At 39.1% G+C, this 25,767-nt stretch overlaps 1 protein-coding gene across 10 annotated transcripts in view; it reads right to left on the reverse strand.

The window, feature by feature from the left end:
* The window catches only part of MAST4 (microtubule associated serine/threonine kinase family member 4), a 724,287-nt gene that overhangs the window by 25,373 nt on the left and 673,147 nt on the right, over positions 1 to 25,767 (reverse strand). For all 10 annotated transcript variants that reach the window (XM_060191259.1, XM_016188336.2, XM_060191258.1 and 7 more), the window contains 9 exons: positions 25,477 to 25,685; positions 23,384 to 23,522; positions 21,736 to 21,868; positions 20,738 to 20,903; positions 18,589 to 18,690; positions 11,315 to 11,437; positions 10,341 to 10,453; positions 5,187 to 5,314; positions 4,604 to 4,842 (listed from right to left, as the gene is read on the reverse strand). In XM_060191259.1, the coding sequence (XP_060047242.1) occupies positions 4,604 to 4,842; positions 5,187 to 5,314; positions 10,341 to 10,453; positions 11,315 to 11,437; positions 18,589 to 18,690; positions 20,738 to 20,903; positions 21,736 to 21,868; positions 23,384 to 23,522; positions 25,477 to 25,685 (1,352 nt within the window). The remainder of the gene's footprint in view (positions 1 to 4,603; positions 4,843 to 5,186; positions 5,315 to 10,340; positions 10,454 to 11,314; positions 11,438 to 18,588; positions 18,691 to 20,737; positions 20,904 to 21,735; positions 21,869 to 23,383; positions 23,523 to 25,476; positions 25,686 to 25,767) is intronic.

Raw genomic sequence — 25,767 nt, forward strand, 5'->3', positions numbered from 1 at the left:
GGAAAGAAAGTCACTGGGAAACATACTCCCATGGGTCCATCTGGTGTCAGGCAGACTATGAAATCACATGACTGGCTTGAGGAATGTGATATTGGAGGAGGAAGAAAGAGGTGACCATTTCAGTTTCATCCTTCTTGTACACAGACTTGCTTTCAATCAATGACTTCATTTAACTAGAACAGTAATTACTTTCTAGATCTATATTTTACAGCACTTATAGTAATAACTTTTCCCTTCCCCCATCATACCAAATTCACCTTATGAAAATCATGACTGCCCAGCACATACTGTAGCTATTTTGTGATACTAATGATCCTTATTAACAGTGTTGTTAATAACACCCACTCATGTCAGCTTATGTCTGTGTTAATCCCTAGCCCTTTCCTACAACACACCTCACACTAAGCTCAGGTATATTACTCACAGAAAAGTGTCTAAAGTGTCTCTTTTGACTTTCTACATCATCTGTTTTCTTTCACTCAAAGTTCTTTGTAAATTTCCTAGAGTAAGACAAAGGATATTACTCACTACATTTACTTAATAGTTTGCCATTCTTCCTGATATTTTAATCTGGACAGTGTGTGCTACGCTGACCTAAATTCCAACTATTGGACAAGGACTCAAGGGAAGATTCCTTCCCTTCCAAGCCAGCCTTCTTCACATCTTGTTGTACTGACTCATATTAAACTGGAGGGCTTTACTGTTTTATTTTTGGCCTAAAAAAAAATGTTTGACTCATGTAACTAGAGAATAAAAAGATAATATAAACTTGAAGATGGGATACAGAAATGTAAAATCACAGATGTCAGTCTGGTGACAGCAAAGGCTAAGAGTAAAAAAAGGAATAGAAGTTATATGCTGACTTCACTTAAGAAAAGTTGACAGACCATTCCATTTGGTTTTCCCTACACTTTCCTCCACAGGACATCAGTTTTTTTTTTCTTTCAAATCACTGATAATACATCTCCATCCATCCAGAAAAAAAAATGCTTCTCTGATTTTTACTCTGAATTAATTTAAGTCTCTGTGTTTTAAAAAGCACCAACATTATCATCACCTACGATCATCTCACCTATCATCACATATGATCCATGCAGAAACTTCATTTTTGTTGTTGCCACCAGGGTTAGGGCTTAGCAGCAATATGAATCCAGTGCTCCTGGGATGGGATTGTTTCTTTGTTTTTTTCTTTCTATTATACTTGATAGAACAGACAGAAATTGAGAGAGGAGGGGAGAATGAGAGGAAGAGATAAAGAAACCTGCAGATTGGGGGCCAGGCGGTAGCATAGAGGGTTAAGCGCACATGGCTCAAAGTGCAAGGTCTGGTGTAAGGATCCTGGTTCGAGCCTCCGGCTCCCCACTTGCAGCGGTGTTGCTTCACAAGTGGTGAAGCAGGTCTACAAGTGTCTATCTTTCTTTGACTCTCTCTGTCTTCCTCTCCTCTCTCGAGTTCTCTCAGTCCTATCCAACAACGACAGCAATAACAACAATGATAAACAACAAGGGCAACAAAAGGGAAAAAATGGCCTCCAGGAGCAGTGGGTTCATAGTGCAGGCACCGGGCCCCAGTGATAACCCTGGAAGCAAAAAAAAAAAAGGAAAAAAAAAAAGAAAAGAAACCTACAGATCTGCTTCATGACTTGTGAAGTGCCTGGTACAGGTGGGGACCAGGGGCTCCAACCTACGACCTTGCATATGGTAATGTATGCTTAACCAGGTGCACCATAATTCAGCCTTGTTTTCTTAAAAAAAAATATATATATAATTTTAATTTATGTATTATCATTTTAATTTTTTACCAGGACACTGCCTACCTCTGGCTTATGGTGGTGCTGGGGATTGAATCTGGAACCTCTGGTGCCCAAGGCATGAAAGGCTTTTTGTGTAATCACTGTGCTATCTCCCCAGCCCCAAGCAGATTTCATGCAATTCCCATTTGACCTACAAGGAAAAACATCTTAAGGTATATGTCTATGCTTTCTTTTTTTTTTTTTTTCTTTTTCTTTTCCTCCTCCAGGGTTATTGCTGGGCTCGGTGCCTGCACCATGAATCCACCGCTCCTGGAGGCCATTTCCCCCCCCCCCCCCTTTTGTTGCCCTTGTTGACGCAATTCGTTGTTGGATAGGACAGAGAGAAATGGAGAGAGGAGGGGAAGACAGAGAAGGGGAGAGAAAGATAGACACCTTCAGACCTGCTTCACCGCCTGTGAAGTGACTCCCCTGCAGGTGGGGAGCCGGGGGCTTGAACCGGGATCCTTACGCATGTCTATGCTTTCTAATCATGCATCCATGTCTCTAAATAGTACAACTATTCCACCCCTTCTAAATCATGAGATAAACCACTGAAAGATTTGATTAAAACTACTTCACAAATGAAAAATCTCATCTCAAAAAACACTTCAATTTACCACTGGGTAAGCTACACCTCCTTCTTTTTCTTCTTTCTAATTTGGTTTGGCTAGGATTATTAATAGGTATAAAATGAAAAGCCTAATTGGTTCACAGTGAGTGATTTGTTGGGGGTATTAGAACACTACATCCAAAACTTGAAGACAGTTACTTTTTACTAGTTTGAATTCAGTGAGTCCATGAAAAAAGAAGCAGGTATAAAGCTGTAGTTCCCTAAATGCCAGAGTGTAAATATACAATTTTTTTTAATCATTCCTTCCATCTGCCTCCAGTCAGACTGTTCACAACACTGTACATAAAGCGTGTTTCCTTTCTGGCAATGATGGGTAATGCCACCTTGCTGTCCTGTAAATGCCAGGGGCTCTTTATTTTTGATGGTGGAGCAATACAAAAATCAACAAGTTTCATTTTAATGCAGTCATGGTTTTCACATTCCCTAATTATCCTTGGCTGTGAACAAGCCAGCTCCTCTATCCTGAACATCCCCAAGGTCTTTGATTATCTTAGGTGTGTGTGTGTGTGTGCGTGTGCGTGTGTGTGTGTATGTGTGAAGACAGACTGAAAGGTGGCATGAAGCTATTAATCAAAATGTATGGCAGGAGCTAGACATACATTTTAATTATGAAAGTAATTAATCAAAAGCACAGACCCCCCTAATCTTCTGATAGTAAGCTTGAGAGACTTAAGTGATGACACACAACATATCATCGTCATCATCATAATAATAATAAATTTTAAGTGGAGACAAATATCAAAGTAAGATAATATAACCTTAAAAGAGAGAGAGACCTGAGTAATAAGAAATACAAAATATTCTGTTATCAGCACTTGCATTGCTCATCAGGAGAAATTAACATATGCCAGGCATCTGAGAATAGTAGGTTGTTTCCATTCTCTATTTCCATTCTCTGCTATTCCCTGGATTGTCTAGAGTCAAGAAATATAATTATCCAACATGGAAATACAACTGAGGTGAAGAGTAAAAAACATTATTTTCCCCCATGAAAAACTATAGACACATGTGAAATTTCACAGACTAAACATTTCTGTGATGCTGAAATAAGGCCAGCCAGTAAAATTTATTTTCTTGAAATGCTGTTTCAAAAGCTATGAATATTCAGTCAGCTAAAAAATGCTGATGAAAAAGCATGGAATCATTCGTGATTATAAATAAAGCATATTGCACACAACTTAATGAAAACATTTATTATAGTAACCCTAAGCCAGATCCATGTCTTATTATTAAAAAAAAAATCAAATGCACATCTCTTTGTAGAAGGAGTGGCTGTGCATGAAATGTTTTTAAACAAAAAAATATTTTGAATGCACTGAGAGGGCTGTCTCTGAGGGAAGCACATGTTTGATTATCAAATGAGGATGATTCTTATTAAGCACCATGTGAGTCTTAGTGCCTGATCAAGTATGCGCTCTACTGAGTAAGCCATCTCTGCCCCTTTCCCCACCAGGCCACTGTTTCATTAAGATTGAGTAAGAGACAGAGGGAGGAAAAAACACCATAGCACCAGAACTATCCCTGATTCCAGGGTTTGAATCTGGGCCACCAGCATTGCAAGGCTCAAGCCCTCTCTCATAAACTATCTCTTTATCCTTCCATTCTTTTCTTTTCTTTTGGTTTTGCTGCTACCAAGATTATTGCTAGGGTTCAGTGCCTGCACAATGAATCCACCACTCCTTGCAGCTATGTTTCCTTTTTTACATTTTATTTGATAGGAGAGAGAAAAATTGAGGGGGGAGGAGGAGGTAGAGAAGGAGCAAGAAAAAGAGACTCTGTAGTACTACTACTTCGCCTCTTGTGAAGGTTTCCTCCTGCAGGGGGTGGAGCAGGGGTAGGACCTGCATGGTAATAAGTGCATTCAATGGGGACACAGAAAGAGAGAGCATGGGAGAAACACAAAGGAACAGGAACTTTCCTAGGTGCTATCGTACTCTTAAGTGGTGCTGAGGGTAGAAACGGGGCAAGACACACACTTTACCAGGGGAGCAATGTCTGGCTCTTGATCTTAGTTACTAGAAGCTTATCCCCCTAGACCTAGTAAGTAAGGGGCCCTAGAGAGAGTCCAGTAACCCAGACCCTGCCTGACTGAGCCAGCGCTGGGACTTCAGAGCAGTAGTATTCACTTCTCAACATGGAGTATAATGCCTACAAGGCAGGTGCCAGAACCAGGAGCTTACCAGACAGGGTGGAGCTGCTGATGGTGCTGGCAGGGGTGGTGACCTCAGGCTCCTCCTGAGCACACTCTGCAGAGGGAGGGAGGGCTGGTTTCTCTGGCTCCTCATGGGGGTCTCCAGGGCCAGGAGAAGCTTCATCTTGTTCTATCTCTGCTGAAATGGCCAGTTTCGGAAGCAGGCCAGAACTGAGTTTATGTCTATTGTTTTCAGTGTCTGAAGAGTTGGATGTGGATAACTGTTGCCTTTAATTAAAAACAAAACCAAGGTCATACGCATGGGGGAACTGTACAAGGTGAACTGTAGAAGAAGCAAGGTGAAAAGAATTTGGAGAAAGGCAAGGAAGATATGTCTAGTAAAGTTTTTCTTACAGTGTGGTACTATGACCAGCCTCATCTGGGAACTTGCAAGAAATGGACATTCTCAACCCCTATCCCAGCTCTATTGGGTCAGAAATACTGGAGGTGGGCTAAGCAAGCAGAGCTTTCATGAGTTCTCGGGGTGGGGGTGTCTGATTTACACTAAAGCTTGGGAAGTACTGTTCTAGGGAGCTCTGCTTATGATATTTCTTAATAGGCAGTTCACATACATTTCAGAATATTCCGAACTCCAGCTCAGAGTTTCAATGGATGGCATTGCTGTGCTTTTGGTTTTGTCCCCAGGGTCTTCCTTCTCTTCTCCTGTATTTTGAGTTATTCGATCAATACTGCTGAAAACCTGGAAGGCAAACAGTCAGTGCTTATTACATCGTCTTGAAAGAGTTTGCTAGGGAAAAAAAACAAAACCTTGGAAGAAAAAGTCTGAGCAGGACTCAACTTTGAGCTGGGGCTGCCTGCTTGGAACATACTTCCCAGGATCTCCATCGTATGTATATATATGAAAGATGTGTGTGTGTGTTTCCTGCTGCAGTGGGGAGTGATGAATTCATCACCCTCTCATCACATCTTGTTGTTGACTTTGTATCATCAAAGTCCAAAGATTGACTAGGGTATCTATGCCTGGGATCAATGTAGACTTTAGATGTCTTTGTAACCATAAAGTCAATCAGAAAAAAAAAAAACTGATAGAGAATATGGTTTAATGACCACAAGTCATAGGTAAGAAGGAAAAAAAAAATTGGAAATTGGCACAATGAGAATAAATTAGCTACTTAAAGATGTGTGTTAGTGGGTTATTGATTAGTAAATATTTAATTCTGAATTAGAAGTAGATCGGCTTATAAATCACACATTAGAGAATCAGCTTCATATGCTGGTACAGAAACTTTATAAATTTTTTCAAAGATTTATTTATTTTTTAATTTATTTATTTCATAGGAGAGAAACTGAGAGTAGGAGGGGAGACAGAGAAAAAGTAATTACTTTTTTCTAAAACAGTGACCCTAAATCTTCATCTGCAGTATTTTTGCCCTTAGGTTTATAATTAATCAACAATTTGTTCTGCTTTATATCGTAACTTCTTTTCAGCTACCAGGTTTCAGATGATACCATAATGCTAGCCTGACTTCCCTGGGCAGACAACCCCACCAATATGTCCTGGAGCCCTGCCTCCCCAAAGCCCCGCCCCACTAAGGAAAGAGAGAGACAGGCTGAGAGTATGGATTGACCTGTCAATGCCCATGTTCAGCAGAGAATAAATTACAGAAGGCAGACCTTCCACCTTCTGCATCCCATAATGTCCCTTGTTTCATACTCCCAGAGGGATAAAGAATAGGGAAGTTTCCAATGGAGGGGATGGGATACAGAATTCTAGTGGTAGGAACCCTGTGAAATTGTACTCCTCTTATCCTATGGTCTTGTTGTCATTATTAAGTCAATAAATTATAAAAAAAAGTAAGCTTTTTCTATCCAGGTCATTAGGTAAGTAACAACTCTGTTGCTCTCTCTCTCTCTCCCTCTCTCTCTCTCTTGTTCTTACATGTGAATGTTCTCAATTTTCTCAAATAAAATTTAAAATTCCTATAAGATACAGCTATATGTAAATAATATAAAAGGACATAAATTGTGGTGAGATCTTGTATGATACAGCAAATTCTAACAATGGGATTTTCAAAAGCAACCCAATTCCCAAATAATTTGGTTATAGCAATAACTATCTATTGCCTTCTTAAACCCTAAGATAGCAGAAACCTTCTTAAACCCTAAGATAGCAGAAACCTTCTCCTTTATATAGCCCATATTTCTCCCAGTCCTGGAACCTCTAGGGTAGGGCTCACTTTCCTGCAGGCTTCTCTCAATTCATACCAACTGATACAGCATCTGCAGATCTTCACCCAATCAATGTAACCAGTACCACCTCAGCATGTTTCACTTTGGACCGTGTCTAGAGACATTAGGCGTGGAATGTCAACCCTTCAGCTTCATTACTCTGGTGAGACCTTTCCTGGCTCAGAAGACTCCTTAATTCCATTCTGCGTGATGTACTTCTTAACAAACCTCAAAACCTAGATATAGACCATGGCCCATTAAATAGCACATATGTACATGTATCCATGAGTTAGAGGAAAACATATACCTTAAAGCAAAAGTGCACAATAGTTTGCAGCGAGTCAATAAATGCAGCAAGAAAGTAGAAAGACCCAAAATAACGCAATAAAGTACCTAATGAAATAGTTTCTATTTAGACCTAGATACCCTCCTCACCTACCTCCTATTATACATCCCCCAATCACTCTAAAGCTGTGTCAGACAAAATAAGGACTACAAAAGCTGAATAAGGGCAAGAGACTGGCATACTTTAAGGATGACTCTTTTACTCACTACCAGGCCACCCTATCACCTGGGGTTCTAGTCAGGGAGTCCTAGGACTCACACACAGACATGATGGGCCTAGACCTCTAACAGATCCCTCTTGCCACTGTCACTGGTCATCTCTATCAGGATCAACATAATAGACCCCTTTATGGGTCCCTCTAGGACCTTGCCCTCAATGTGGATCAACAATGGTAGGGACTGTTCCATTCTCCAAAAGGAGGTTGGATAGCATGCTCTACCTGAAATTAGTGCAGCCTGAATGTTCCTAGCCGTGACCACAGAATATGAGCTCAGACCTACAGGAATGCAGAGGTTACATAGGCTCCTGTGCTGAATATGGGCCCCAGATCAAATCAACAGAGTTTACAGTTAACATTATTTAATATTTTCCCCAAATTTGGAAGCTGCTCTCTTCCCTGATCCAACTTTCTAGTCCTTTTCACAACTCTGACACCATCTCCCCAGACAATAACCTGGGTCCACCTGCATATTAGATGTCAGATTCAGGCAAAAACTAGTAAAGTCATGGGCCCCTTGGGATATACCTAAAACAGACCTACTAGCTTTCTAAAATGGAGACCCCAAATCTTCATCTGCTATATTCTTGACTTTAGGTTCATGATTACTCAACAATTTTTTTTGGCTTTATATGTTAACTCTTTTTTCAGCTACCAGGTTCCAGATGCTACCATGATGCCAACCGGACTTCCCTGGGCAGACAACCCTACCAAAGTGTCCTTGAGACCTGCCTCCCTAAGTTGCTGATCCGCTAGGGAAAGAGAGAGACAGCCTGGGAGTATGAATTGACCTGTCAACGCCCATGTTCAGCCAGGAAGCAATTACAGAAGCCAGACCTTCCATGTTCTGCACCCCATAATGATCCTGAGTCCATACTCCCAGAGGGATAAAAAAAATAGAAAAGCTTTTAAGGGGGGGTATTGATTATGGAATTCTGTTGGTGGGTACTGTGTGAATTGTACCCTTCTTATCCTATGGTCTTGTCAATATTTCTATCTTAAAAATAAAAATTAAAAAATTAAATTCTTGAAAAATAAAACGTAAAAGAAATTATCAAATGTAAAACAAGGGCTGAGAGTCCAGTGTAGTAAGTATCCCCTGCCACATGAATCAGCACTTGCTGCTTTACAGGAATGGTCTTTATTCCCCCTGTAATCTACTAGGATAAGGAGGAAGGTAGCCAAAGAGAGAAGAGATGATGGAAAGAAACACTGCTTTAAGGGCTAGCTCTGCTGGGCCAGAGGATGGGTAGTGGTCTAAGCCTTCCCTAGGTGCTATCAAAGCTATGGCTCTGGTTCTGAGGCAGCCTTGCCATCACCTCCTCCATGGAAATCCCTACTGCTCTATGATATTCCTATAAACAGGGAAGGCTGTGCTGGCAATTTGCAGGTACAGTCTAGATAGTCACTTAGATTTCTCAACATCAACCCAAGAAGCAAGAAGGGGTGGAATGACACTTTCACAGTACTAAGAGACAAGAATTATTATCCACATGTAATTTATCCTGCCAAATTATCCTTCATATATGAAGGAGAAACTAGAAGCTTCCCAAACATACAGAATCTGAAGGAATTCACTACCAACAACCCTGCCTTTCAAGGAACTCCTGAAAGGAGTCCTACAGGAAAAGTAGCAAAGGAAAGCTAACTCCAAGTGAGGTGATCTGTGGTAGGATATATGGGAACTCAAACAACAACAACAAAAGGACTGATTTTGGAAAAAAGCATATGGGAAAAGGGAGGGGCAGAAAGGACAGAGTGATATGACCTATGTTGGTGAACCAAAGTCAACTATCAAAGTTCTAGACATCAGATTAGAAACTCTTAAATCTCAAGCTTTGCCTTACCGTCAATGGAAACAGAAGGAAAAGTGCTGGGTGGGATAAGTCAAGAAGAGCAGGATGAATACAGGATAACTCCACACGTAGTGGGACTTGGGAGACAGAATCAGAGCGTGAACACAGGATGAAACCTGGAGTGGGTTCGGTATACTGCACCAAAACAAGAGGCTCTGGGAATGGGATGGAATAGGGGCTTGGAGGGGTGTGGGGTGAGAAAAAGGCTTGGTGTCCTTTGATAGGGAGGATAAGAGTATGTAGCAGACACCTGTTACACAGAACTGGAAAACCATACCCATGTATAAACAAATGTGCTGTAGTTCATTAACCCCCCCAATAAATTAAAGAAATAACATAATAATAAAAAAGAAAAAGGTACAGAGCACTTTAAAATCACTACACGCTAAAGAAAAACTAAACAGTAATCATGCAAGATGCCATGGCAGCAGGAAATACGTAACTGCTTAACATAGCAATAGGGAGGTTTATTTCCATTTTCCTAGGGCTTAGGACAATCAGGTTTTCCTGTTTGTTAGATCTTGGGTCATGAGCATGAAAAAGCACTATGCTGGCTACCCAGGTGAGTCTTTACAAGACTTCTTTTTATCCCATAGTTAACAGTCTCCAGGTGTCTTTGCTTATGTCAATGATTTAATCACCTTAGATTGTACCCAGTGTCACATTAGAGAGGAGAGGGCACCTCCCAGAATGAGGTCAACATTATACCCCTCAAAATCAGATAAAGAAAATTTGAGGGATGGGAAGTACCACCCCATCCTGGTGCTGAGCTCGGTCACACAAGGGGAGGCCATCATGAAATAAATGGCTACCATCACCCCAAAGAGAAGGTATGGGGTGCAAGTGTGCCTCCAAAGCGAAAAAACAAGAATGTTATCTATCTGTGCACATTGAAACAGAGACATAATTCTGGGGCTAGAGTTAAGAAGTTTAGACTAACAAGATGGAGATAGAACTATTACTAAATTTCTAAAAGAAACATTTTAAAAGCTGGAGGCTTTAGGTCTACAAACACTGATTCTTTCAGTTCTGCCCAGCTGTTTTCGGGTACAGATAAGCTAGCCGTGGAAGATTGCCCCCAAAGACATCCTGTATGTTTAGGTCATATTGCACTTACTTTTGAAAACCTATGGGAGCATGAGGAAAACTGTCTAATTTCCACATTAAAATCTTCATCATTTGTGTCATCTTCTTCTTCGGTCTCCATATGATGATACTTCTCTGACCGGGCTGCAGATAAATGTTTGAGAACAGTTCAATTATGTAGACTTTTAGCTTTCAATTTAGATATTTTCACTATAGGTTTCTGTATGGAAGCATCATTATGTTTAACAACACAGTGCTGTCATGACATCACCTCCCCAATAATTAGGATCACCTAATTAGGATCCACCTGCATATCAGACATAGGACAATAATTAGGATCCACCTGCATATCAGATTTCAGGCTCAGGCAAAAAAAAAAAAAATTAGTATAGCTACAGGCCCTTTGGAATATAACTAAAATATGCCCACTAGCTATCTACAAAATGGAGGGCCCCCCAACTCTTCATCTGCACTATTCCAGCCTTTAGGTCCATGATTGGTCAACAAATTGTTTAGCGTTGTATATTAACTCTCTTTTTAACCACCAGGTTCCTGATGCTAGCATGATGCCAACCAGGATTCCCTGGGCAGACAATGTCACCAATGTGTCCTGGGGCTGCGCTTCTCCAAAGCCCTTCCCAACTAAGGAAAGTGAAAGACAGGCTGGGAGTATGGATTGACTTGTCAATGCCCATGTTCAGCAGGGAAGTAATTACAGAAGCCAGACCTTCAACCTTCTGTATCCCACAATGACCTTAGGTCCATACTCCCAGAGGGATAAAGAATAGGAAAGCTATCAGGGGAGGGGATGGGATACAGAGTTCTGGTAGTGGGAATTGTGTGGAGTTGCACCCCTCTTATCCTATGGTTTAGTCAATGTTTCCTTTTTACAAATAAAAAATTAAATAGTAAAATAGTGCTGTGAGATGGGGAAATTCATATATATAAATACATATTTATTATTTTTTTAATGAAGTAAAGGGCACACAGTGATAATGCACGTACTATCAAAATAACTTGTGTCATCCTCGGATTCCAGTTGGGGAATAAATTCTGCCTTCTGCCTCAGCAAACTGTTCCAGTCTAAAGAGCGGAAGAATCGATGTTGTTTGACTTCATATGCACCACCTTGGAGAGAGAAGTAGGAGGGAAGGACAGAGGGGAAAGTGTTAACTTAGGCTCCAGGCAAAGATAAATACCAGTTGTTAAGAACAACCAAAAATATAAATCAACAGAGAGATGGCAAAGGTACAGAAAAACCTTACTTTTTCATTCTACAACCGAAACCTCTACAAAATTTCTTTAGCATTTATCAGCAGGAGATTGGATGTTTCTAATAGCAGTTGCTATGGCACAGTTTTTCTTTGTTAAATTTTCTATGACTTCCTCCATTTTTCAAAGGTTAATGATGCGGCCACTTAAAAATCACATTATGCTGAACCTGGGGATGTGAATGCACACTGGCACCAAAGCAGACTTGCTCATTACAAACCCAAAAAAATTCTAACAAGGTGCAACAATCTGTTCACAGTAGTATTTCCTCTAGAGGTAAGTTAATAAAGATGAATTTTCCCTAAATAACACATGATGGCTACCATTCAGTTTCATTGGGTGGCTTATTAACATAGGTAGGGACTGATTCTGTAGAGTGCAGAGTCTTACGGAGGAGCCTGCTAACCTGAGTGATTGATTCACAATGCATGTGATGAAAATCAATCACAGTTCCTGAGTTTCACTCTCCTTTTTGCCAAGTCAGCATGAGAGCACAATTCCCTCAAATAATGTGTTTATGCATTTATCTCATAATTTTAAGAAGTGATTTTGGAAGATAGGCACCATCGGTGATGTTACACTGTGTCCCATGTAAAGAGAAGAAGGTACACATAGAATAAAAGCATAGCACGAGTCAGGCCCTCACCTGCCACATGAATACATAATGCTGATGAGGGAAATAAGGAACAATCAGTCCTGGAAAAACACCAGGAAGAGAGGTTTCTCACAAGACTGATATCAAGATCTAATCAGCCTCCCTGCCAGGAGATGCCCCTCTTTGTGTGCTTTAAATGCCTCTCTCAAGTACTTGTCTCCCATGCTTCTCATCCTGTCCTCAGTGGGGTACAAAAGGAACAAGATGAGCAATGCATGCTGAATGGGAAATGGACTTGCATCTTGGGGCGGGGGTCTGTCAGTATTTTAATGATGTAGTTTTGTCCCCATCTAGCCCTTGAGTCAAAGATTAGGTGGTGGCTGGAGCTTCAAACCCCACCAAAAGTGATTGGTATTATGAAAGCAACAGAATGGAGGGGGACAGAGCAAAGTGAAAAATCATTCTCCCTTAAAAAAAAAATGGCGCAAAGCACAAGGACCGGCATAAGGATCCCGGTTCGAACCCCGGCTCCCCACCTGCAGGGGAGTCACTTCACAGGCGGTGAAGCAGGTCTGCAGGTGTCTATCTTTCTCTCCCCCTCTCTGTCTTCCCCTCCTCTCTCCGTTTCTCTCTGTCCTATCCAACAACGATGACAACAATAATAATAACTACACCAATAAAACAACAAGGGCAGCAAAAGGGAATAAATAAATAAAATAAAATATAAAAAAATGGTGGCAAGAGAGAGAACTGATTCTTGTTTATAAAGCATTTGGTTAGAATATTTATTCAAATGTCTCCATGTTGATAGCATAGCATTGAAATCTGATGCTGATCACAACAGCAATAGTATTAGCACCTGAGCTTCATGCTTTGGCTGTGATAAGGAATACACTAAATGTGAGGGACGATTTGTTTCCCTTCATGTAATTATTAAAATCAACACTATGAAGCCAAACAAATTGTTAATTCATTATGAACTTAAAGCCAAGAATATTGCAGATGAAGATTTGGGGTCTCCATTTTGGAAATAGTAGGACTATTTTCGGTATATTCCAAGAAGCCCATGACTTTACTAGTTTTTGCCTGAGCCTGACATCTGATATGCAGGTAGATTCAAGTTATTGTCTGGGGAGATGTCATGGCTGGAAAAGGGCTAGAAAGCTGTATCAGGGAAGACAATGGCTCCCAAAATGGGAAAAGTGTATAAATATTGTTGACTTCACGATTAGTCAACAATTTGGCTTATATGTTAACTCTTTTTTCAGCCACCAGGTTCCAGATGCTACCATGATGCCAACTCGATTTCCCTGGGCAGACAACCCCAGCAATGTGTCCTGGAGACCTGCTTCCCCAGAGCTATGCCCCACTAGGAAAAGAGAGACAGGCTGGGAGTATGAACTGACCTGTCAAAGCCCTTGTTCAGTGGGGAAGCAATTACAGATGCCAGACCTTCCACCTTCTGCACCTCATAATGACCTAGGGTCCATACTCCCAGAGGGTTAAAGAATAGAAGAGCTATCAAGGGAGGGGATGAAATGCAGAGTTCTGGTGGTGGGAATTGTGTGTAATTGTACCCCTCTTACTCATGTCAGTATTTCCATTTTATAAATAAAAAAAATTTAACACTATGAAGTAGGCATTGTTAGCTACATTTGTAGAAGGGAAAATACTAAGAATTCTCTATGAATTAAGGATTAAAGGGGTATAGCTAAATTTGCCTGTGGTCCATCCTCAGTGTTGTAATGCCACATGCAATGTGCATGCGGGTGGTGGTGGTGGTGGCGGTGGCGGCAGCGGCCATGGTGATGGTCGTGGTGGTGGATCATGTTTAGTTTGGATCCTACCCTGTCAGATCTCTTGCATCAATTTGCAGGTACACTCCCAACTGTCACTACTTGAGGACTGAACACAACAGCCAGATCACCTCTGCACTGTCCAAATCTACTCCTCCCTGCATCCTGGTTCTCATCTGGTTCAGTCAATACCCTACAAACACAGCTGTCACCCCCTCTGATGGCACTGAGATTTAAAGAGTCAAGCCCTACTTAGCTTATACACATTATAGTGCACTATCGATCACTTTAGATGCTGTTAACTAGGTCACAACAAATGACAGTTGTCATACGCTGAGGTCACTTGACTTTATCCAGAAATGTACAGTTCTCTAGAGTAAAGAACTCCCTGACTTGCTGCCCTTTGAGATTCAAGTAGGCGAGAACGTTCACTTCTCTTCATCTCTGTGGACAGTGGAAAATGGGTTCTCTCCAAGGAGTCAAAGCCCACTGCTGGCCCAGCTCAAATTTCTCACCCTTGGATTCCCCCCACACCCGCACTGAGAGAGTGGGTCCTGTTTCTCAAGTAGTTTGATGAAAATGGGGGAACAAAGGAATTAAAGGAACACAGTGAGTCAAAATTGCCCCTGGGATAAATGTTAATGCAATGTGAATGATGGGATTATGAGCCAAATACAAATAATCAGCTATAGAAACTCATGCAAATGACAGTAGTCACTTCAGGATCCACCATGAAGAATGTGAAGGGAAACTGATTATTTCTTGATTATGCATTAGGTTTCGATATTAGATGCTGTCACTAATATGTCTATACTCAGTTCTCAGATCCTCTGAAGTGTTTAACCTGCCCATTTTCAGATTAGGAAACTGAGACTTATGACAATAAAAAACTATTCAAGATCACACAGCTAGTTCAAGGATGAGAACCAGTCACATCTGGGCAAGTCTGATGTGCCAGGCTGCCTTTTAATACCCTACAAGTTCAAAAGTTTAGTTCAAGTGCGACAAGTTCCCAAATTGTAAGTTATGCTTTGGCAGAAATGTTCTCCCTTGAGTTTTTCTCTCCTTTGACGGAAGTTTCTTAAACATCCATTATGTTCTTCACACTCCTTTTCTCAGCCTCTCTAGTCTCTTGGGCAAATGTGCATTTGCACATTTTCACGGTGCATTATTTTGCCCACTAAATATGCATTAAATCCAAAATGCTGTCATTGGAAGCAGCATGGCAGGCCTGCGGGAGTCTCAGCCTTATTCTCTGGGCCCTATTGGGACCTGTCACATTGGACCTGCCTGTTTGGCATGCACTTCCTGACAATGTTAAGAGCCTGGGCAGGATTTTAAATGTCTCTTTTGAGTTTATGCTAGGAGATTTGTTTCTCAAACTGTCAAACCCTGAAAAGACCAAAAGTAGCAAAAAAGGAGAAAATATGCAGAGAGATAACTTGTAGCACATCATATGTAAACATGGATATACTGACCATCACCACAGCCTTGTCTCACTAAATCAAGTCCAGTGAAGACCCTTCCCCCAAGTACTGGATGAGGAAGTGGACAGAATACTAACTGGGAAAACTCTAATATGATACATGAACACTGAAGGGAAGGGCCTATTTTGTAGAGGTACATGTATTCTAATAGATTATTATTCATACTTTAGGACAATACTTCTCTGGGATAGCTCATAGTATAAAAATAGATAACTGTATTGTCACAGTGTTTCATATTGGATTCAAGTGGGTAAAAATCATGTCTCAAAAGTTGACCTTATTCAGATTTTGACACTAATTCTCTGACAACCTCACATATTTCCTGAACCATAAAGTTGATCTGACTGCAGGTCACAGAGGTTGGCAGAGAACAAGTTTGCTAGTCACTTCAGACAAGAGGAAAATCAAGTAGGGTGAGAAGAAATATAAAGTAGAGTAAGTCTCCCTTAATGTCATTGAAGGGTTCTCAGAAATTGTCAGGATAATGAAAGCTGGTGTTTTGGAGTAATGGAGTTCTGTTCAACATCAACTGTGATTGTTTTCTTTATCAGTGTTACATCAAAACAAGGTTGAATGAAACTTTTTAAAGGAACTTAGTACTCCATTTATTGAGCCCTAGAAATAAACTTGGTGGCAAGTAAAATAACTTTAGCTAGACGGTGAAAAACTGGGGTGGGGGTGGGGGAAGGAGATATCCCAGTACTGTTCCAATGCTTAAGAAGCTTCCCCCACTACAGAAGCTCCCATATTACGGCAAAGGGTCCAAACCCAGACCCCCACACATGGTGAGGTGGGCACTCTACTAGGTGAGCTTTCCCTTGCCCTGAGAATGATCTTTTATCATCATGGATATCTTGTGAGGCGATATATATAAATTATGGTTTTTTTTTCTTTCCTCCAGGGTTATTGCTGGGCTCGGTGCCTGCACCATGAATCCACCACTTCTGGAGGCCATTTTTCCCTTTTGTTGCCCTTGTTGTTATAGCCTCGTTGTGGTTATTATTATTACCATTGTTGATGTTGTTCGTTGTTGGATAGGACAGAGAGAAATGGAGACAGGAGGGGAAGACAGAGAGGGGGAGAGAAAGATAGACACCTGCAGACCTGCTTTACCGCCTGTGAAGTGACTCCCCTGCAGGTGGGGAGCCCGGAGCTCGAACCGGGATCCTTACGCTTAACCCACTGCGCCACCGCCCGACTCCCTATAAATTCTGTTTTTCAGATAAAGAAATGAGCCAAGGAAAAGAAAATAATCTGCTTGTGCATAGAAATGAAAGTATTATAGGCATACTTATTTTATTATACTTATTATGTTAGATATAGTATATTAATATATAACATATATGTTGTTTACTATTTGCACATATAAAATGCAGCAAAACTTTACATCATCACACATCTAAGATTTAAACTCATATTAGCTGACCCCAGAGTCATTATTATTATTATTTTTTTAACTGGAGCACTGCTCAGCTCAGGTTTATGATGGTGAGGGGACTAAACCTGGAGTCTTAGGCAAGAGGGTCTCTTTGCATAACCATTACGCTATCTACTCACTGTCCTGCCCCTAATTTCCACCTACATTATCTTAGTTCTATGTTCATTTAGACAACTGAAAAAGCAAATAATAAAAAAAAAAAAAAGGACAGAAGTCTAACAAAAGACTCAATTAAAAGTCTGCCAGTTGATCTCTGCATTTAGACCTTGGATTAACTAATGTAGCATCTGCTAAAGTTTTCTGTAAATATTTTAGGCTTTGTGAAGTATAAACTTTGCTGTGATGACTCAACTCTGACACAATAGCATGAAAGCAGCCACTGAGAATGTGTGAATGGTGTCATTGCTATGTTCAATAATACCTTATTTACAAAATAAATATTTGGCCCACAGGTTTTAATACATCATCCTAAACTCTAACAGCACAGTATTCTACACTTCAGCAAGAACAGAGCTCTCCAATTGGTGAAGCCATAGACAACTGTGGAAAATAGGTTAGATAAATATTTAGAATTATAGCAAATTATTTTGTCTTGGATAGAAGCAAGGGGATAGTCATTTCTTCAGTATCTCTTGGTAGTTATTTTAAAATGGGATAGAATGAAATGGCAAACCATCAACCAATAATCTTTCACTGATGAAAATTATGGATATTGTCAATATTGTATATATGCCTATTTATATTGAATAGTCACTCTCATCTAGACAAATTCATACATGGGGCAGGCTAAGGCTCTGTTGGAATCTTTAAATATGTTTGTTCAGTATGCGATGCTTACCTGGCAAAGTACAGCCATTATACTGTACCTGTTATCAAAGACATAGGTCCAAGCCCCGAGTCCCTAGCTACAACATTTTATAGGAAGCTTCAATAACAGTGGGGCAGTGTTGTGGGTGTCTCTTCTCTCTCTCCCTCTCCCTTTCCTTCTCCCACTTCTCTTCTTCTTCTCTATCAAAAAAATTCACCACTGGGGACAGAGGAAAATGCAGGCTCTCAGCCCTAATGATAACCCTGGTGGCAAAACAATCTGGTAGCAGAGCCATCAAGAAAAATAATCAGTAAGATATAAATTTATAATCTTCTTAATCTTGAAAGGTAATATTTTTTAATCTTCTTCCTCAAGTCATGGTGCTAATCATCATGATGGGATAGGATCTTTCAATCCCAGGTATTCATTTCTAGTAATTAGTTTAAATATTGATAACTCATGTCAAGGCTTGTAGATAGTAAAGTGTTGGGTGAAATCATTAGAGGATAAAATATTCAAAACCCAAACAAAAAGTTACACATCTCTAAACTCTGGTTTGAAATTTTATAAGATGAATGCTTTTCAGGACAAAAGATTTATTTATGCCCTTGAGGTTCTCTTCTAGAGGAGTGTTATATATTGAAATAAATAAAGGACAGTTTCTGCTTTGTGAATTACAAGACAAACAAGCAATACTTGGAGAGCATGTACTGCTTTGAATCAGAAAACAAATCCAAAATATTATTATTATAACATTATGTGCATGTTTTATATCAACTAACAGATGTTTCCTATGCAAAAAAACCACAAAAAACATCAGAGTACTTACTCCATATACATTATTTCTTGCATATTAGCAAAATTAAAACACATGTACTCTAACCTGTTCCCAGTCTCTCTAGAGGATTCTGCCTAAGAAGCAAGGTAATCAGGTCTTGGGCATCAGGGGGTGGTGCTTCATCCTTTTCAGGCCAATTGATCTCATCTAGGAGGAAGAAAAGTCTTTTAAAACTTCATTACTCAAAGAGTTTCAAGGACATCACCTGGGAGACTTTTAGAAAGACGAAATTTTAGGACCCATCCCAGACCCACTGAATCACTGTCACATTTCAGCAAGATGCTCATTTAATTTCTAGTTTACAGTTAAATTCGAGGAGCACTGATTTACAAGTATTGCAGCAAAGCAAAGGATTCTGAGCTATGGGGAGACAGGAGAAAGGGAAGAGCAAAAGGTACCCCGGATATCACAATGGTGATGGGAGTTGTTGGTGGTTGTGGTGGTAAGTTTCTATCATGGGGGGATAATATGTTGTACTCGGGTATCAACAACTGTCCTGTAAACCACTATTTCTACAACAAAGTGAAATGAAAAAAAAAAGAAAGAGAAAAAGAAATTAACAGCACCACTTTCAATATGATAGGGAGATAATATTTCAACAAGACATTTAGCTTTTTTTAAAACACATTTTTCTTTGCAGAACCAGCTCATAGCAAATTGTTCCTTTGAGTTATAAAGAGGTCTACATATACTGGAAATATTGTGAACTTTCATTTTAGGTGCCCACCCATCTAGGGAACATCTGAGAGTTAAGATTTAGCTCCTACTATCCTCAACTGAGATTTTGGTCACAACAGTCAGAACTGCTCAACTCATAGAAGAAAAAAGAAATAAATGTAAAACTAAGTCTTCCTAAAGACAAAGGAGAGGTCAAAATCCTAAGACTGCAGAAGAAAAAAAATCCAAAGTAATCTTAGTAATGGGAGTATTTAAAATCTGTCCTAAATATTAGAATATGTTCTATATTCTAAAGGAATTTGCCTGAAGAGAGGTGTGCGTGCTTGTGCGTATGAAAAATGCAATAAAATCACGAGTTATTTCAGTGTGAGCCTGCCTCTAGCTTCCTCTGCTGCAGTTTAAATCTGATTTGGAAAATAAAACATGAATATGCATCTGAGCCGTAAGGCATTAAGAACAAAGCCAGCATTTGCTACTTGTGTTAATTAAACAGTTGATTCCTGTTGCCATTCAGACCTTGGTATATCAGAAAACAGCCTATTTATAAATCCATAAACAGCTCAGATATGGTATAAAAGGGTTGTATTCTGCAGGCGACTTACAAATCTACTTTGTTAAGGTTTACAAATATGGCTGGCTTGTAGAGCTAATGATACTGTGATTAAGGAACTCCTCAGACCAAAACTAACACACCTCCAATCCCGTTTATCTGTTAGATCCTGTAAGCATAGTGCAGAATGAAGAGGTAGGTGATGGAGAAGTCAGTGATGACTGACAAACTTGGAAGAAGAAAGACTTTTGCCATCTATGCTTCAGGGGAATTTAAAAACAGCAGGTAGGGTAGTAATGGTTCCTATTTAATTATCATTTAGTATTGCCACAAGCCACATAACAATAGTTGGGGTCAGCATGCAGGTTAAGATCTAAAGGTTATTGAATTTTAAATGAAAGATGAACAGCTGTTACTGAAATAACATTACACCATAACAACTACCAATGAAATCATTAACAATCTGTGGATTAAATTTGCTTCCTTCTCATTCTCATTATTTATTATTTGGTAGACATTTGTTTTAGGGGGTTTATTACATTTTTGTTAATTTCTTCATTGTGCCATTAGCCATTTTCCCATTTATGTAAATGTTACCCCATTAACCTTTTCTTCCCTGGTGTAGTTTTTCCATTATGGAAAGGAAGACTGGACTGCAATGAAGTAACTTGCAAATCCCACACCAATTTCTATTGCAGAAAAGCACACCATAAAAGTTGGTTACATTGCTCATGTGTTTCCAAATTTCATGTTAACAAAACTTCCTCAATCAATTTTCAACACAAATTGCTCTCTTGAGGTGGTGAAAATCAGCTATGTGCTATTAAAAGTGAGTTCTTTTAATTTGTTGGCTAAACTATTATGCGCTTAACATTCTAGTAGTAAAAACTGGTATATACTCGACAGAATTACATTAAATAGATGCTTCCCAACAGTGGCTTAAAGATAACTCCTGATGATATTTACCACTGATGACTTGTCCAAATAGTTCTTCTGGAGTGTCCCCAAAGAATGGCACGCATCCAACCAGAAATTCATAGAGGATAATCCCCATGGCCCACCAGTCCACTGGCTTCCCATAGCCCTGCCTCAGAATTACTTCTGGTGCAATGTATTCAGGTGTGCCACAGACCTAAAAGATGATTGCAATATTAGAATGGCTGGAATATCAGACATGGATTCCAATGAGCAAGATAGCTAAACACCAATTGTTTTACACAGAGTGCACCTGCTCAACCTCATGGAACTACATGGACAAAAATTTAGGGCTGACAAGTCTAAGTGGGCATCTCTAACACAAAAGCAAGGAATTACAAAGAAGGTTAACTGTAACATTGTTTTTCAGTGCTCATCTATGTATAACGTGTAACTTCGAATTGAGAACCTGTTTGCTGCTGTTGCTTATTATACAATATTAAAAACTTCTTCAGTCCTCACATTTAAAATAAGAATGCCTTATTATTTGTCACTATCAGAGACCAAAATATAGTTACTTCATAAAAGCATGACAGTTGAGATGTGTTTACCTTAAGTAACTTTACAATGAACAGATTGTGGGCACATGGTAATGAGGCATGCTTAAAGGGAAATGGGCCATGGCTCAGATTTTAGCACCCGTGATTGTACAATGCATCATGAGTTTCAAGAGTACTCTACTGAGACTCCTGAATTCCTTACAAAAACAGTTTTCCATTTGTCTTTCTCACACTCTCACTTGTGTGCAATTAGATCATTCGTCTTGCTAATAGACCATAATATTGGGGGAGGAATGTGGATGAGCGGACAGTTCAAAGAGGCCCAGAGAGAAAAATGGAAGCAATTTACACTTTATTAAATGTAAGGTTTATACAGACATCCAAACTCTCAGTGCTAATATGAAGGCAGCCTCCACAAGTTAATTCCAAATTTCACTGGCAATGTTGTACTTGGTATTTCTCTAGAGTTCAATAGCAAAGCAGGCATACCTGTTTGTCCAGGAACTCACGAGCATCCTTCTCAATATGACCCTCATACAGATTGGTAGTCATGCTCATTAGTCCCACCTTGGATAATCCAAAATCTGTCAACTTTATATGCCCCATGGAGGTGACCAACAAACTACGAAGCAGAAGGACATTCATTACAATATTCTCTTTGAAGCCAATTTTTAAAAACCTTTTCCCCTTGCCCTGTCAGTTTTTAAGACTTTTTACTTTTTACAGTTTTTAAGGTTTTTACAGAACCTACTCTGGGAAGAGATGATGTCACAGGCAGATGTCAAATGCTTGCATCTGGCAGCTAGACATAATGTACAGTGGAAGGCCAGGTACTAGACCCAGCTAAGCTTTGTTGGGATATTCAGTTACAGTATCATTTACATCTTGAAACCCTTAGAAATCTTCCCATTTTCAGAACAAGAAAAAAAAAGCTACCAATTATCCCACATTGCACACCATGAATTCAGATACACAATTCATCTGTGATTCAAATGAGATATAAGATTAAAAATAAATAAAATAAAACTTGGACTGAAAAATGTAGCATTGTTGAAATTTTAACTTCTGGTTTGAATTTACATACCTACTCATTAAATACAAAATTTACATTTTATACATGTAAAAAAATTCACACCTCACAGCTTTATAAATTTATATACCTAAATTTTTGTCTAAAGTGGAACACCAAAAATGTGATTTATTAAAAGTTTAGTGACTGATGGGGAGTTTAAATAAAATACTGCTTAAAGAAAATTTGTTGTGATTGAAATATTTTTATATTGTTCTGTACATTCTAATTTTTTTGAAATGAACATGAGTTATGCTTAGAAAAGTTTTGTATAGTTTTACTTTATATATTAACATGTAGTACCTTTTAGAGGTGTCTCAAAAATAGAGAAAGCATAAATCATTTAGTAAACTTTGTCAAGAAAAATAGCACTGATTTGAAGGGAATAGCCTATCTATCTGTATCTCAACTTAGACAATAAAATAAACTACACGAAGATTCAAAATTAAGTTGTGAGTAAAAGAAAATATAATATCAAAGTTAAAATTTTAAAGTATTATCTGAAACTATCCTTAAAGGCACCAGTGACAGGGGCTTGAGAAATAGCATGATGGTTATGCAAAAAATTCATGCCAAAAATCTCTGAAGTCTCAATTCCAGTCCCAACATAAGCCAGAATTTATGAGTGCTCTGGTCTCTTTGCCTCACTCTCTGTGTATCTTTCTCTGTATCTCTCTTTAATTACATGAATATTTTAAAAGATAATAGAAAGCCATTTTGTACATCTACTGAAAAGTTGACATATTAGGAAAACTTAAAAAAAAAAAAAAGTAAATCTTACTCCAGTCATCTTTTTCTTTAGCTTCCTTCTTCCCCCAAATCATTTTACTGGTTGGGGGGTGAGGTAGGAGGGTGGTAGTGGAGTGTTAGCTTTTGTTTCTTATAAATTATTATTATGTGAATCATCCCTGTAAAGGATAACGTATACACCAAAATAATTCATTTAGAGATACCACGGAAATTTTCAAAATATGCCAAGTCAGTATTAATAAAAATTATCTTTATACACATGACAAAAGCTTGAATTATGTAAAATAAAAGATAAGTTCATTGGTGTGATGTACATACTTGTCTGGTTTCAAATCTCTATGTACAATCCCATAATTATGTAGGTATTCCAAGGCTAGAACTGTCTCAGCAAAGTACATCCTGGCCATATCAACAGGGAGAGGGCCCATATTCTTCATTAAAGTAGCACAGTCACCCCCTACAAAGCAGAGGAAAAACATTTAGCAGACCTCATATAAGTTATGGTTAAAGAAGATAATGCTGAGATCACGGAATTTTGAAGTGACATGGATTCTTTCTAGGGGACAAGGTACATCATATTTTCAAATGCATATGACGCATTGAGTTAATGTGTTTCTAGTTAAGATCAGGTCTGAAAACAAAAATAAAGATTATTATTGAAAAAGCGGTACTCAACAAAAATAGGTATGGCTCTCAAATGGAAACGAAATTTGAGAAAATCCTAGTACAAAATCGGGAGACAATAACAATTAAAATTTTAAAATATTACATGTACAAACATGGTTTATGGAAAAAGGCTACCATTTTTACAGTCAAAGAGATCACAGGCAAGCTAGTGCTGGTTTTTCTCTCTCTCGATAGTTTATTATTTATGATTTAATTATTTATTTTAGATAGAGAGAACTTGAGGGGGGATAGACCTGTAGCATGACTACTGGTGAAGTTTCCCCCTACTGGAGTCCTCGTGCGAGGTCATGTGGGCCTTACTGGGTGCTCACAACCAGACCCCAGTATTTTCACCCATAATATCAAGACAGTAGTCACTTCAATTATTTTAGGGTTTTTGTGAAAATTAACTGAGGTAACCTAAACAATAAATGTAGGTTATTGTCAAGATATGTTTAAAATGTGATCTGAAAAAAAACACTCACTTGGATAATGTGCTGCTTTGCCATGGCAACAACCCAGGTTAGAATTGGGCTCCCACTGCACTGAAAGGAGCTTTGATGCTATGTGTTTTTATTTAATTTTTTTTCACATTCTCTTCCTCTGATTCTCTCTCTCTCTAAAAATATGTACAAATGGTAGCTATTGTGAAAATAATCATGGCAAAGTAAGTAATCAAGGCACTGGTGTGATGAAAAGTATAACAGGTGAAAACTAGGCAAGTTATGTTTTTTGTCTTATATCTACAACTAAATACCTATTATGCCCCCCCCCCCCTTTCCTGGATTTCTATTTATTCACCTGCAAAGTTAAAATTTTCTAACTAGTTAATATTTAAAGTTTGGGAATTGTCTGAATAAATTCAAGTGCTTAAATCAGATGCTTTATAAATTATCTTGGCCTTTGCTTACTTACTTTATTAAATCCATTTATATCAACAAATCAAGGCCACTCAGACTCTTAGAAATTTCATGTAAAACTGAGAGATTACTTGGAACATTAAAAAGGTAAATTGCAAAGCTCAAAAAACCCACAAAACAAAACAAAATACCTCATTAACTGGGGGGCCTGGGTGGTGGTGCACTTGGTTGAGCACATACATTACCATGTGCAAGGACCCAGGTTAAAGCTTCTGGTACCTTCCTGCAGGGAGGAAGCTCCTTGAGCAGTGAAGTAGTACTGCAGACCTCTCTCTTTCTCTCTCTATCTATCCCCTCCATCCTATAACCTCTTTCCATGTCTGTTTCTTGTCTCTATCCAATAAGTGGATAAATAGTAAAAACTCCTTGACTTTTAAAATACACCTTCTTTCTTCACATTTATTTTTAATTCTACATCATAAACCCAAATACTATATTTTAAACCATTCTTTAAGATCAGCTATAGTGAAGTCTTTGTGTATGTGTGTGTGTGGAGGCTTTATAATATGTGATAAGTGGGAAAAATTCCATCACTTCTATTCTGATCTTAATGACCAGCTGGAAGGCTGTATTTAGGATTAAACATGATTAAAAAGGGAAAACAACCTTTTCCCACATAGCATTAATTTTCCCTTTATTATAGTAGAACAGGCACTTTACAAGCAATCATCAAAAGCTAATGACTGGAAATGGCAGTCATCTCATTGCCTGGCTTCAGTTCCTAGGTGAAACAACCATTATGTGGTGCAAAAAGCTTCAAGCACATAAATGCGCAAAGGTTTCTGGATATAGGGGTCATGCTTTCTCTGCCAGAGACTGATTTACCTTCCACATATTCCATGACCATGCACAAGTGGCGCCTGGTTTCAAAGGAGCAGTACATGCTGACCACAAAGGGATTCTCTGCAAAGGTCAGGATATCCCGTTCCACAAAGGCCTGCTGGATCTGGTTTCGGAGGATGAGGTTTTGTTTATTAATCTTCTTCATAGCAAATCTCTGCCGGGATTCTTTATGCCGCACAAAGTAGACTGCCCTAAAAAAGAGCACAAGGGTTGGGATTCATAGGAAGAGAGAATGCTTGCTTCCTGGTATGGTAAACCATGTGAGCATCAGCT

This window comes from Erinaceus europaeus, chromosome 5 (assembly GCF_950295315.1).
Source record: "Erinaceus europaeus chromosome 5, mEriEur2.1, whole genome shotgun sequence".
In the NCBI taxonomy this organism is placed as follows: domain Eukaryota; kingdom Metazoa; phylum Chordata; class Mammalia; order Eulipotyphla; family Erinaceidae; genus Erinaceus; species Erinaceus europaeus.